The sequence below is a fragment of the Cryptotermes secundus genome, unplaced genomic scaffold, assembly GCF_002891405.2.
Source record: "Cryptotermes secundus unplaced genomic scaffold, Csec_1.0 scaffold1777, whole genome shotgun sequence".
Taxonomy (NCBI): Eukaryota; Metazoa; Arthropoda; class Insecta; order Blattodea; family Kalotermitidae; genus Cryptotermes; species Cryptotermes secundus.
This window is the reverse complement of record NW_019724777.1, coordinates 504,788-518,211: the sequence shown is the minus strand read 5'-3', so window position 1 is coordinate 518,211 and position 13,424 is coordinate 504,788. Positions and strand designations below refer to the sequence as shown.

Genomic DNA, 13,424 nt, shown 5'->3' with positions numbered 1-13,424 from the left:
ATTATTCATTTCTCGACAGTCAAACTGTCATGCAGTTGATACTTAATTGCAGACCAATTAACCAACTTATTGACTTGATTTGTGATATTTGTTATTGGCCGATTGTTTCAGGTTGCACAGTTTTCGTTATGCGTTCTTTACCAATTGTAGCTAATAACTGTCATCAGTTTCCTCATTCGGTTTTCAGTATTTTTGTTTCTTGTCTGGCAATCTTAGGTGTCATGTGTATGCGTGCTTTCTATAATTTTATTGAGAACAAGAAGTAAATTAAACAGAAATGAGTGACTTTCCAGGAGAAAAGTTTTATACATAAAGTGAAAGAAAATATGAATACGTGCATTTGGAAGGTTTTACTTTTATGCAGTTTCAGGTGGTTCATTATGACTCAGGTTGTATTAGTTTTTCCTTAGTACTGAAGTAAAAAATAGTTCTCATACTGCCACTGTATTTCCAAGTTGCTCTGATAATATGTACACTTGTGTTTTATTTTTATAATTGAAATATAATGAAACAATTGCTTGGGATCAGAATACAAAAGTAGATCAAAACAAAACCTAATTTTACATTTCCCTTTAAGAAATTATTTTCCTCAGGTCCTCTGAAGATCTTGTTCTTGGAACCTCATCTCTTAATCTCAAAATGAGACTGTATGTTGTAACACTTCAGAGATGTCAATTTTTATCTCAAAGTTATACTACATATTATATACTCATGAGAGAAAGATTTTTTTTAACAAATTTTATTCAGTACATGCACAGAAAGTGATTTAAAAATGGAATTTGTAAAATATTTTTAGACTGTTTTGATCTGTGTTTGAGAATGTATGAAGTATCTATCACATACTCCCATATGAAATTCCACTGACGTGCACAAGACACCTGACAAACTGGCAGTGAACCATACCATGTGGGAAACTGTGATGGTCAAACCAGTAGGAAGCATAGCATTCTTGCATTCGGATTTCATTAACTACATTTTTACATTACATTATGTCATAGTGTATTTATATGAAAAGAGAGAACAGGTTTCAAGAAGCATTATATGGGAGTATTTTCAATTCTTGCCTTTGTGCATGAACATCAAAAACTTGTTTGTTATTGGATGAGGTAATAAGTCACTTCTTAGACTTGCAAGGAGCAATGCTATCACCTTGAAGCCACTTGAGCATGTTGTCTATGCCCTCTCCTGTCATAGCACTTGCCTCCACTACTGCAATGTCTTGTGAGATTTCCTTCTTCAATCTTGTCAGCTGCAGCATCAGCAGTGCCTCATTTCTCATCTGACGGTATGAGGCATCCATCTTGGACAGCACCAGGAGGATCTGGAGATATAACAGATTCAACAAAATTTCATTTGAGACGAATCTGCCAAATAAGCCTTACCAAATTTATCACAGATCTGACCGAGATGTCCTCCATTTGTTTTTCAGTTCTATATTATACAGTTTCACCAATCAGGATGACTACTTGTTTCAAGAATGCATAAACTTTCTGGCTGATTGAACGCCTGAGTAACAGGTGTCATACATAGATGTCTCTTAATACATAATATAGCTTTTAAATGATGAGTGATTGATAAAAAACATGGTTCTATATACATATATCCAAATGGGGAAATACGAGGGGGTACCCAAAGAAACCGAACTTATTTTTTTTAAACTTATTTATTCAAATTTTAAGCACAAACCTTCATTCCCCTTCAAAGTACTCTCCACTTACACTAATACACTTGTCAAGTCTTTTATTCCATTTTTCAAAACATTGTCTAAATTCATCTTTTGAGATGCTTGACAGTGCCTCTGATATTTTTTCCTTCACCTCAGCATCAGCAAAACGCTTTCCTTTCATGTCTCTTTTCATTCGAGGAAACAAAAAAAAGTTTTGATCATTTTGGGACTCTTCTTTCAAAGCACAGCATGCTTCCACGCGACCTTCTTGTTGTTCAGCAGTCAGCAGTCGCACGAATTTTGCAGCCACCCTTTTCATTCCCAAATCTTCTGTCAAAATTCGCTGAACTGAGCTCCAAGTCACTCCTGACAGCTCCACAATTTCTTCAATGGTCGGTCGTCGATCTTCCTTGATGATTTCACGAATTTTTTAACATTTTCATGTGTTCGGGCCGTGGAAGGACAACCAGAACGAGGTTTGTCATCAATTGACTTTTCACCATTTTTGAAACGGGAAAACCACTCAAACACTTGAGTTTTCCCCATAGTATCGTCCTTGTACGGCGTTTTTAACATTTCAAGAGTTTCTGTTTCACTTTTCCCGAGCAATAAGCAGAATTTCACCGTCGCACGCTGTTCACGAAAATCAGCCATTGCAAAAACGACGATCACACAAAACAGTTGTCACTATAAACTCTGCCGAAACTAGTCCTTACCTTCTGAAGCAATGGTAGTCGGCTTATCGACTCAGGAATATTAGCTCTATGCGCTCATAGCGGCAAAACGTGGTACTACAAAAGCTCTGCCCACAAAAAAATTAGTTCGGTTTCTTTTGGGTACCCCATCGTATATGATGAAATCAGAATAACAAGTAGGTAAAGTGTACGCCAAATCAGAGTACACTTGCATTTCCAAATGCATTTATAGCGATTCATACCTCATTTAGTCCTGATGCAAATATGTATTGTAGCAGGGCAAAATTTCTTTGATCTGGAGATCATTTAAATGTGTAATTTTATAATTTAAATAATGTATGTCTTTCTACATTCCACTAAATTTTAGTGATCTTACTTATATTTGGGTTNCGAATGACAGGATGAGGGATAGAAATAATAAAGGGAGAAAATATGTAGAGAAAGAATAAAGATGAGGAATAAATAAACGAGGGTTGGGAAGAAGCAAATATAATGAAAGGGTGGAAAGAAGCGTGAAGATAAATATATATATATATATATATATATATTTATATAAACACAAGTATTCTAAAGACAGAAGTAATTACTAAATACATAACTTCATAAACAATAAAATGTTTATATTTAATTCATTAATGTTATGGGTAATATAGTCTTATAGGAGTGAACTATGTATTCATTCACACATATTACAAGAAACCTTATTTCTAATATCAGTGGCAAATAATATTACTTTTCTTCTTATAAATTATTGTCACACTTCTGTCATCATGCTTCCATATCTGAATTATGCCTTCTCCTAAGAAAAACAAATGAATGCTAAAAATCGGTTTCCTTAGGCTGCATCTGAAAACTATTCTTTCAAACTGTCATATTTTTCCTTATATTCTGTTAACTGTTCACTACACTGCAAAATTTTTAAATAAATGTTTACATTTAATGACATTTTGTACCATGTTTTGTAAATGAGCTCATATATACATACCAGTAAATAAATAATCTCTGGATTGAACTTCAAATAATGACCTGTATAAACAAAAATGATATTGTCCATTCAACATAGACTCCTAATACACCCAGATATGAAACATGTTTATGTTACACCATACACGTATAGTACTTCAAACATTGTAGGCCTTTGCACATGCTAGAAGTAAACACAGAGAAAACTAAGAATATGTTACTATCTCATCACCAAAATGCACTGCAAAGTCAGGTAACAGATGCTTTGAAAATATGGCACAGTTCAGATATTTGGGAATAACTATAACAAATTAAAACCTGATTCAGGAGGAAAATAAGAGGAAACTGAACTCAGGGTAATGCTTCCTACCATTCAATCCAGAACCTTTTGTATTCTTGTTTGTTGACTAAAAACATAAAAATTAGAATATACAAAACTATAATTTTGCCTGTAGTTCTGTATGGGTGTGAAACTTGGTCTGAGACTAAAGGAGGAACATAGACTGAGGGTGTTTGAAGACAGGGTGCTGAGGAGAATATCTGGATGGAAGACAGATGCGGTGATGGGAAGTTGGAGAAAACTACATAATGAGGAGCTTCATAACATGTACTCTTCTCCAAATATAATTAAAATAATCAAGTCAAGGAGGATGAGATGGGCAGGGCATGCAGCATGAATTAGGGGAGGAGGAATGCATTTAGGATATTGGTGGGAAAGCCGGAAGGAAGGAGACCACTGGGAAGACCAAGACGTGTAGGTGCGTGAACAATATTAAAATGGATCTTGGAGAGATATGATGGGATGAATTGGATTGATCTGGCTCAGGATATGGACCGATTGAGGGCTCTTGTGAACATGGAAATGAACCTTCAGTTTCCATAAAATGCTGGGCAGTTCTTGAGTAGCTGCACAATTGCAGCCTCTCAAGAAGGGCTCAGCTCCATTCATTTATTCATTTTCCATAAATCCATACAGAAAACAATTTCACTGGATGTGGAAATAGTCACAAACAAAGCAGTACAACGTATATATAGTCATACACATCAGCAAGTACACAACAAAGTAAGCCTAAACATGCACACCACCCAATATGACTGAAACAATTCTTAAGTCATTGTAATATGAACATAATTGTACTCTAGTAATAAGAACCTATTAAATAGCAACAAAGCATAACTACAAATACATTCCATCAAATATAGATATGTACATATGTGTAAAATCATCCCAATATAACAATATAATCAATAATACTCCATTTTTTGCAAATATAATACAATCATCTTTTAAAGAATTCCTCCAATGTATAGAAAGAATTTGAATTCAGAAAGTCCTTTAAATTAACTTTAAACTTTTTTGGATTATTAGGGATTTCTTTGAGGTTATAAGGAAGTTATTAAAAATCTTTCCTGCCATGTGATATACTCCTTTACCATATATGGCCAAGTTAACCTGGTGTATATATAAATTAATATTTTGTCTGGTTTTAACTTCATAATAATCTTTATTTGTAACAAATTATCTCTGTCTTTTATTACAGTCATCATTAATGAATATATATACTGTGATTTTAAAGGCAGAATATTTATTTCCTTGAAGAGATTTCTACATGATTCCCTGTAACCATGACCCATCATCAATCATATAACTCTTTTCTGCATCTTCAAAACTGTGTCAGCATGTGATGAGTTTCCCCAGTGAATCAAGCCATAAGTCATGACTGAATGGAAGTAAGAATAATAAATAATTTTCAAGGTAGTTATAGACATAAGTGGGTTTATGTTCCTTATCATGTAGCAGGCTGAGCTTAATTTATTTGTAACCTCTACAATATGTCTTTCCCAAGTAATGGATCTCTCAATAGTCAAGCCAAGAAATTTAGTGTCATAAGAGCTCATAATGCATATACCTACATTTCCCATATCCCTCTCACCCAACATATTGTTTTTTGCAGTGAAATCGATGCAATGTGTTTTCACTGTATTTAATGACAATAAGTTCTTTTTAAACCATCATCAAGTATCCCATAAACTTAATTTTGTGTATTTTTAAACTGTAAAGGATTAGCATGTGAAATCAAGACACTAGCATTCTCAGCAAATAAAATAGGGACACTGTTTGACTCCAAAATCTTAGGTAAGTCATTTATATATATTATAAACAACAGTGGTCCCAGCACTGAACCTTGTGGAACCCCGTTCATTACTTTAACCCATTCAGAGTTCGTTTTTATTGTCTGGTCCATTTAAAACTGATGTTCTCTGAAATCTACCTTGTAAATAAGACTTACAAAGATTATATTTTTATCATTTATTCCATAATACTTTAATTTATCCAATAATACTACATGACTAACACAATCGAATGCTTTTTCCAAGTCACAAAAAATGCCACTAACTGTTGTTTTTTTTTTTTATTTAGTGAATTCAGTATTCCAGAGATTAAATTGAAAATAGCATTATCAGTCCCCTGATTCGCTCTAAATGCAAACTGGTTGTTACTTAAGATGTTATTCTTATTAAGATGCTTTATCAATCTACTATGCATTACTTTCTCAAATAGTTTATTAAAAGAGGTCAAAATAGAAACAGGTCTGTATTTAGAAATAATATTCCTGTCACCTCTTTTGTACACTGGCACAATCGTGGCATATTTTAGCCTGTCTGTAAATACACCTTCAAACAAAACTGTGTTACACAGATAACTTAATGGAGCACTAATGTAAGTTTTACAAGGTTTCAATATATTAGAAATTTCATCGTATCCATGAGTATGGCTTATTTTAAGAGATTTTATTATCCTTTCTATTTCAAAACTCGTAGTTTTCCTAATTTGAATTTTAGGAAATGGACTACCAAAAGCATTTGACATATAAGTCATGTAATTTCCTGCATAACGTGTAGATGATATATTATTTCTATTTGTACCTTTTTCTTTAATTTGATTGTAAATGCTATCTGCTATCCAATTGAAATAATTATTAAATGCCTCCACAATAGTATTCAAATTATTAGTATTTTTACCTTCAATACATAATGTTTGAATATTGTTTTTTCTAGCTTTCTTACATACTTCTCTATTAATTACATTCCAAGTAGTTCTAATTTTGTTTGCAGAATCCCTAATTTGTTTCTCATAAGTCATTCTTTTGGCTTGATTTATCACTGTAGTTAATATTCTACAATAATCTTTATAATATTTTTGTAGTACAGGATTATTACTTTTTTTTACTTCAGCATACAAAACCTTTTTTTTATTCTACTACAATACCTGTTGTAATCCATGAATTCGGTTTGTACTTTTGCCTTTGTATTAGAGGAAAAGATGAGTAAAAATGTCTCAAAAATATACTTAGAAATACATTAAAACTAGTATTAATATCACTATTATTAAAAAAAAGGTTCCCAATTTTCATAACTCAGTTTAGTTTGAAAGTCATATATGTCATGATTATTTATATTTCTTGTATAGTATGTGTGTTTCTCTTTAAAAATAAATGATGCATGCCTCTACCCATGAGATAGAAGGAATCATCAAATCCTTAAAAGCCAAATACTCCCATGGTTATGATGAGATACCTGTCGCAATATTGAAAGCTAGTGCCCTATTTATTAGTTCTCCGCTAACATATATTGTAAATAAATCTCTTTCTTCAGGAATTTACCCAACTAGACTGAAATTTTCAATAGTAAAACCAGTATTTAAAAGTGGGGATAAACTTAACATCTCTAACTATAGACCAATATCTTTGTTACCGGCTTTCTCTAAGGTATTTGAAAAGGTAATATATTCAAGGCTTAACCAGCATCTAATACAAAATAAGATACTTGCTAGTGATCAATATGGATTTAGAAAAAACCCTACAACAAATAGGGCCTCTTTTAAATTATTAAATGAAATTTTAGTAGCCATGAACAATAAATTAACTATTGGGGGCATTTTCTGTGACCTGAAGAAAGCATTTGACTGTGTTAACCACGAAATATTTTTAAATAAACTGGGATACTATGGGATAAATGGAGTATTTAAAAAATTAATCAAGTCTTATTTGAACAATAGATACCAAAAGGTAGTATTAAATAATAGGACAACCTATAATACCACCTTTTCTGGTTGGGAGATCATCAAATATTGTGTCCCACAAGGCTCTATATTAGGTCCTTTATTTTTCTTATTGTATATTAATGACTTACCCAAAGTAATAACAAATAATGCGAAGATTATTTTATTCGCTGACGATACTAGTATCATAATATCCGATTCGAGCCCTCATAATTTGGAAATTAATATGAATAAACAATTCTTAGCCATAAACAAATGGTTTGAAGCTAACCTGCTATCCTTAAATTTTAATAAAACCCATCATCTCCTGTTCAGGACTAAAAATAGTTTGGTAACAGACATAAGCATATATCATCAAAATAAGAATATCACTAATGTGCCAAATATTAAGTTTCTAGGTATTTATATTGATGAAACATTATCATGGAAGTCTCATATTGATAAATTAGTAATTAAAATGAGTGCAGCTTGCTATGCAATTAGAACTGTAAGAGGTCTCATGTCACAGGAAACCCTAAGGATGATCTACTTTGCCTATGTGCATACTATCATGGAATATGGGATAATTTTCTGGGGTAGCTCAGCAACTAGTATAAATGTTTTCAGAATGCAAAAGCGGATCATTAGAACTATTATGAATGTAAGAACTAGAGACTCATGTAGGGAACTATTCAAAAACCTAAAAATATTACCAATGTACTCACAGTATATATACTCTATAATTCTGTTTGTTGTAAATAATAGAGACCTATACAGTTCAAACTATGAGACCCACAATCTTAATACTAGACATACCACAAATTTGCACCTTCCCACATCACGCCTAACAATCTTTCAGAAAGGACCATATTACTTTGGTATTAAGGCTTATAACCACCTGCCATCCAGAATCAAGAGTATGAGTAATGATGTGAAACTATTTAAACTGAGGCTAAAAAGATTTTTTCTTTCAAATTCTTTTTATTCCTTAGAGGAATACTTTAACCATGTATGTATTTAAAATTGGTAATTGTATCCCTGATATGTTATAATTTTATATCATTACCTAAGTATTTTGTATCAATTATTGTTTTATAATTTTGATCATTTTATGCATTGTACATTAATATAAATCTTTTAGCTGTCTTAATGACAAAAGTATGTATGTAGTTTTTGTATTTGCGTATTTTAATCTATTAGCTTGGGACAAAATCCATATCCACTGGTCAGCTGTACCATAAGGATCAACGGAATGTATAAATGTAAATAAATAAATGGTAAATTTAAAGCTAAGAGTTGGGCTTCATGATCAGACATGAGTGGGTGAGGGCTTTGCAGATTCAATAAATAGCTAAATGATGAAAAAATTAAACAGTTCTGTCCAGTGTGACTAGTTAAGACTTTCTTACTTCAATTATTCATGCCCTTACATGTTTTGGTCTTCAGACACCATCTTTAGAGGGACACTTACATCAACACAGTTAGAAGCCACTATTACAGTACATGTTCTTGAAGTTAAAATATATACATACAATATAAATAATATATAATTGGCTGTAAAATCTAAGTCTTTACAACTACAGTAGCTGTTGCAATACATTAAAATATTTATAGTTAATTTGTTAAGATTCTATTGGAATTCATAAACCAAGCTGGTTTGTGTCGTCCCTCTTACTATTTTTCTTTTTTTTTTTTTTTTGGCTGGGGCCGAATGTGTGCCACTTTGTCATTCTTGAGAAGAGGGTTCTTTAATGTTGTCCTGTATGTGTTTGTGGTCCACTGTGTTCTTTTTACAACAAATCAAAAGCTAAATAATGGTTACATAAATTAGGAGTAATTAATTGTATGCTGTTTACAAAAAAAAACAATACACCTTTACATTTCATGTGAAATGTATCAAAACAGGTAGACTTCACAGCACTTGAAAAGATAATGCTCCAGAATGTGATTACCAGTATACAAATGTTCCATACCTTTGCCTTCTGAAGACATGGCTCAGCCAATATTGTATACAGCAGAACTCCTGCTGCTGCAATTTGGCAGAGGTTGCTTGCATCTACTACATACATGATCTTTTGTATTCCAGAATAGTAACTCTTCCAGATAGGTGCCATTGCACCTCCTACTTCCCGAATTGTGGTTTCTTTCTGATTCCCAAATCGTACTGTAATGAGGTTTGTGCCAACTGTTGGCACAGTACTGGACATTGTGTCAACCGCATCCCGGTTCTGTAATTTCTTTAGAAGCAGAGTTTTTCCCGATCCCGTAGGTCCCAGACAGAGGCACATTTTTCTTTGCAATTGCTTTCCAATATTTTCACACTTTGCAGTTTCGCGTCTGTTGTCATGGCAACGTCATAAATGAAGTCCAAACGTATCAGCAAGAACTTCATTGAACCGATTGAAACCCCCCCGCATTTCCACTTCTGAACACTAGCTCCAACATTGCCTCTTCTTGTGCAAGGTTTTTCAATAGTATATAATGTACCATGGCATAGGACCAATCTCTGCCTCTTGCCAACCTCTACAGATACTCGACTCGCTCGACACCATTTCCGTCCATTTCTAGCATTTATAGTTTGAAAAGTTGCGCCCAAACAGATGATATCTACGAAGTGGGAATCGTGGGTATCATGGTCATCATGGTTAAAGTCCGTGATATGGAGTGCTGTGCGATGTTAAGTGTAGGTGCTGTTATACAGGTTTTCTATATTGTACTTTGAAGTGTAATTACGTAGTTGTGAACATTTAATGATGCGATCGATGCGATAGTGTCATTTTCTCTGCAGTAGTTGGTTTTCGTGTCACTTCGGTCGGTAAGTCTCGGAAAAATAGGAACCACATATGTACATTTATCATTATGAATTAGATAATATTTAATTTCACACCAGCAATCCCAAAATCAAATCTGCGGAATTTCCACATCTACATTAAGCATATTTATCTGCATGTGTTAATTAGTGGCGTTATAAATATGTCACATGACAAGTGACGTGGAAAGGTGTAAATTACTAGAGTCCTATGTGAGAGAAATTTGTTTCAAATTGTTGTTATTTCAAGCCAGAACAAATAAATAATATACAGAAACTTAATTCCCTAGATCCAGTTCATAGGGTTGCGGTTTAAGAGGAAGTAACATGTTGTTTAACCACGTATATGCGAAATCTAGGAACTTGATAGGTTACATGCCCTTCATTTTAAATTGATCATAAAATAAATTAAATACAATTTAATGTACATTGAATTGCGTTAAGGGATATTTGTCATTTTAGGGTTAAAATAACTTCTGCATGTGTGTATGTGTGTGAGTTCATGTTAAAACAAATATCGGAAATTTTCTAATGGTTTGTGTAAGGAACTCGTTACAGACTCCATACATTTAGGCGCGAAAATTTTATAATGTAGAACATGCAGCACTTGCATTCCAGAGGTTACTTACTTACTCATGGAGCTGAGCCCTTCTGGAGGAGCCGCCAATTCTGCAGCTACTCAAGAATTTCCCAGCATTTTATGGAACCCAAAGGTTCATCACCGTGTTCGCAAGAGCCCTCCACTGGCCCCTATCCTGAGCCAGATCTATCCAATCCATACCATCCCATCCTATCTCTCTTAAGATCCATTCTAATATTGTCCACCCACCTTGGTCTTTCCTGTGGTCTCTTTCCTTCTGGCTTTCCCACCAATATCCTGTATGCATTCCTTGTCTCCCCCATTCGTGCTACATGACCTGCCCATCTCATCCTCCTTGACTTGATCATTCTAATTATACTTGGAGAAGAGTACAAGTTATGAAGCAATCCAGAGGTTATCTTCCGAAAACCAAAAATCATTCTAATTCTTATATATGAAATTGACATTCAGTTGTTGATCATAATTTGCAAGCAAATGGCCACAGAGTACTACAGTGAGAATAGGAAAAGAGAAATGTTTGTGGGCGCAAACCCCAATCTTCTAGAAAATGCATGGGTTATGTTTTGCAGAAGAAAAAGCAGAATATAGACAGGACTGAGAAGAATTGTTGTAGCTGTGTGAACTGTTAAGTGTTTCATGAGGATAATAATAGTTTAAGGCTGCTTAACTGCTTTAAAGTGGTTTAACCATATTTGAATTTGTAATGTATTAATTATATGGGAGGGGCACACGGTAGCGTAGTGGTTGAGGAGCTGTGCTACAAGTGGGTTCAAGATCCGATGAGGTCGTTGGATTTTTTTCAGTTGACATAATTCTTCCAGCTGCACTAGGCCCTGGGGTTTACTCAGCCTCTAACAGAAATTAGTATCAGGAATTAATTAAAATAATTTTCCTGGGGAGTAAAGTGTGGCCGGCGCATAGGGCTGACAACCTTACCGCCATCTTTGAGCCGATTGTCTAGACAATGTGGGACCCTCAGCGTCTCACAACCCTGTGGGCCTTCAGGGTCTGGTACGGGGCTAGCTTTACTTTTTTCTTTATTAATTAAATGGGACAGTTATGTAACTGGTGTGCTTATAAATATGGGGATAAGTTGTATTTGAAGTTGTACAGTTTGTCATAGATTTGGAAACAGCATATAAAGCAGTTTATGTTAGAATTTTGTGATATCAGTTTGAGTATATCAAAATTAAATTTATTTTGTGTTCATTTATATCTAAATATTTTTAAAATATGTTTCTGTTTATTGTAATTATTATGAGGTTCAATGTGTAGCATTAAATGATTCAAGCAACAATAAAATCTTATCCATTTGGAAATTGATTACCCAAACATCACATGCAGATAGTGCATAATATTCTTCCTTTGTACTTATGAACATATTGAACAAAACATATATTACATTGTTAGTTCTGTTGATGGGTCAAGTACAGGGAATGAAGTTCATTGTCATTTGCTGGGTAACTCTAGATAAGACCTGATTTTATTACACCTTGACCATTTTGCAGTCACATGTCTCTAGCTGGGCACCTTTGAGACTTTTGTGTCCATCACTACACATATGACTCAACAGCTGAATAACAGTTCTGTATGAAACCATTATTCTAAACAAACTTATCACTGTTAGTTTTCTCTCTTTGCTATCTGTGACTATGGTTCATAACAAATATTATTGTGCTGTAGGGAGCCTCATGACTGATGGAGCAGCTCTAAGCCAGCATGTCAAACATCATCCCTCCAATGGTGCCCACATCACCCCCTCCCATGGATGATGCCATGGAGGATGATGAAGATTATGAATTTGGAGACTTTGCAGCAGCTGCTGACTTGCCATACAGCGGAGCAGGTGACCATTACTGCTCAAATATTTCAACTGTCAAATTCAGAATCTTGTATTACTGACTCTGTGTTAGTCAGTTGATGGTCAGTCATTTCTTGCTCCTGTGGAACGCAACTGTCCATCAGCACAATCATAGTAAACTGCCATTGGACCCTATCCTGAGCCAGCTGGGTGGAGTTAACCATATTACTGTAAGATTATAATACAAAGCACTCTGTTCTGGGATGTTGTCCAATAGGTGATCTGGACTACACAACATTGCGTCCCAAAGGCTGTAGTCTTTATAGTCAGTGCTGCAAGAACCTCAGAACCAGCAAGATTGCTGTAGAATTACTGGTTATTTGGACTTTTTCTATCATTCGGAATTGTAGGTAATAGAGGACACGACATTTTGGAAACTGGATCTGGTTCCATCTTCAGGTGAGAAAGGAAGACACTTACTTAGTTGAGCCCCCTAGAAAGAGCTAATTTCAATCACTGAATTCAGTGATCTTCCTTTCTCACCTGAAGATGGAAACAGATCCAGTTTCTGAAACGTCGTGTCCCCTATTACCTAGAATTCTGGATGATGGAAAAAGTCCAAAACCCCAGTAATTCTGTGTGTCATCCACCATCATCAGAACCCTTTAGAATCTACAAAATTACTATAGTTTTACCTCTGTTGTCCCATCTCTGCCCAAGTGATCTAAATGGTCCCTGTCACTTGAGTTTCATACCATGATTTATTTATTTATTTATTTATTTCATATCATATCCATGGATCATTGTACATGATATAGGACAAGTCAAATACTTTACAATACAATAA

At 34.3% G+C, this 13,424-nt stretch overlaps 2 protein-coding genes across 7 annotated transcripts in view; one reads left to right on the top strand and one right to left on the bottom strand.

The window, feature by feature from the left end:
• Nucleotides 1–428: 428 nt before the first annotated feature.
• On the bottom strand, nucleotides 429–9,877 carry LOC111863093 (ADP-ribosylation factor-like protein 16). The gene is made up of 2 exons (XM_023849117.2): nucleotides 9,340–9,877; nucleotides 429–1,321 (listed from the first exon to the last, which is right to left on the bottom strand). Exons 1-2 carry the CDS (start codon nucleotides 9,652–9,654, stop codon nucleotides 1,115–1,117), a joined length of 522 nt encoding a protein of 173 aa, XP_023704885.1. The 5' UTR covers nucleotides 9,655–9,877; the 3' UTR covers nucleotides 429–1,114.
• Nucleotides 9,878–9,986: 109 nt separating this feature from the next.
• LOC111863089 (aftiphilin) overlaps nucleotides 9,987–13,424 on the top strand; it is an 18,973-nt gene continuing 15,535 nt past the window's right edge. For 2 of the 6 annotated variants that reach the window (XM_023849104.2, XM_033750923.1), the window contains exons 1-2: nucleotides 10,016–10,181; nucleotides 12,460–12,622. In XM_023849104.2, the coding sequence (XP_023704872.1) occupies nucleotides 12,496–12,622 (127 nt within the window). In that variant the 5' untranslated portion in view covers nucleotides 10,016–10,181; nucleotides 12,460–12,495. Of the gene's footprint in view, nucleotides 10,182–10,366; nucleotides 10,389–12,459; nucleotides 12,623–13,424 lie in introns of those variants that run through there. The other 4 variants (XM_023849102.2, XM_023849101.2, XM_023849103.2 and 1 more) reach the window with 4 other exon arrangements.

Bases quoted from the DNA above. Each gene is read 5' to 3' on its own strand.
- LOC111863093 (XM_023849117.2), bottom strand. From the start codon at position 9,654: ATGTGCCTCTGTCTGGGACCTACGGGATCGGGAAAAACTCTGCTTCTA. The intron at 1,322-9,339 runs GTATGGAACATT...TTATATCTCCAG, and splicing joins CATGTCTTCAGAAGGCAAAG to ATCCTCCTGGTGCTGTCCAA.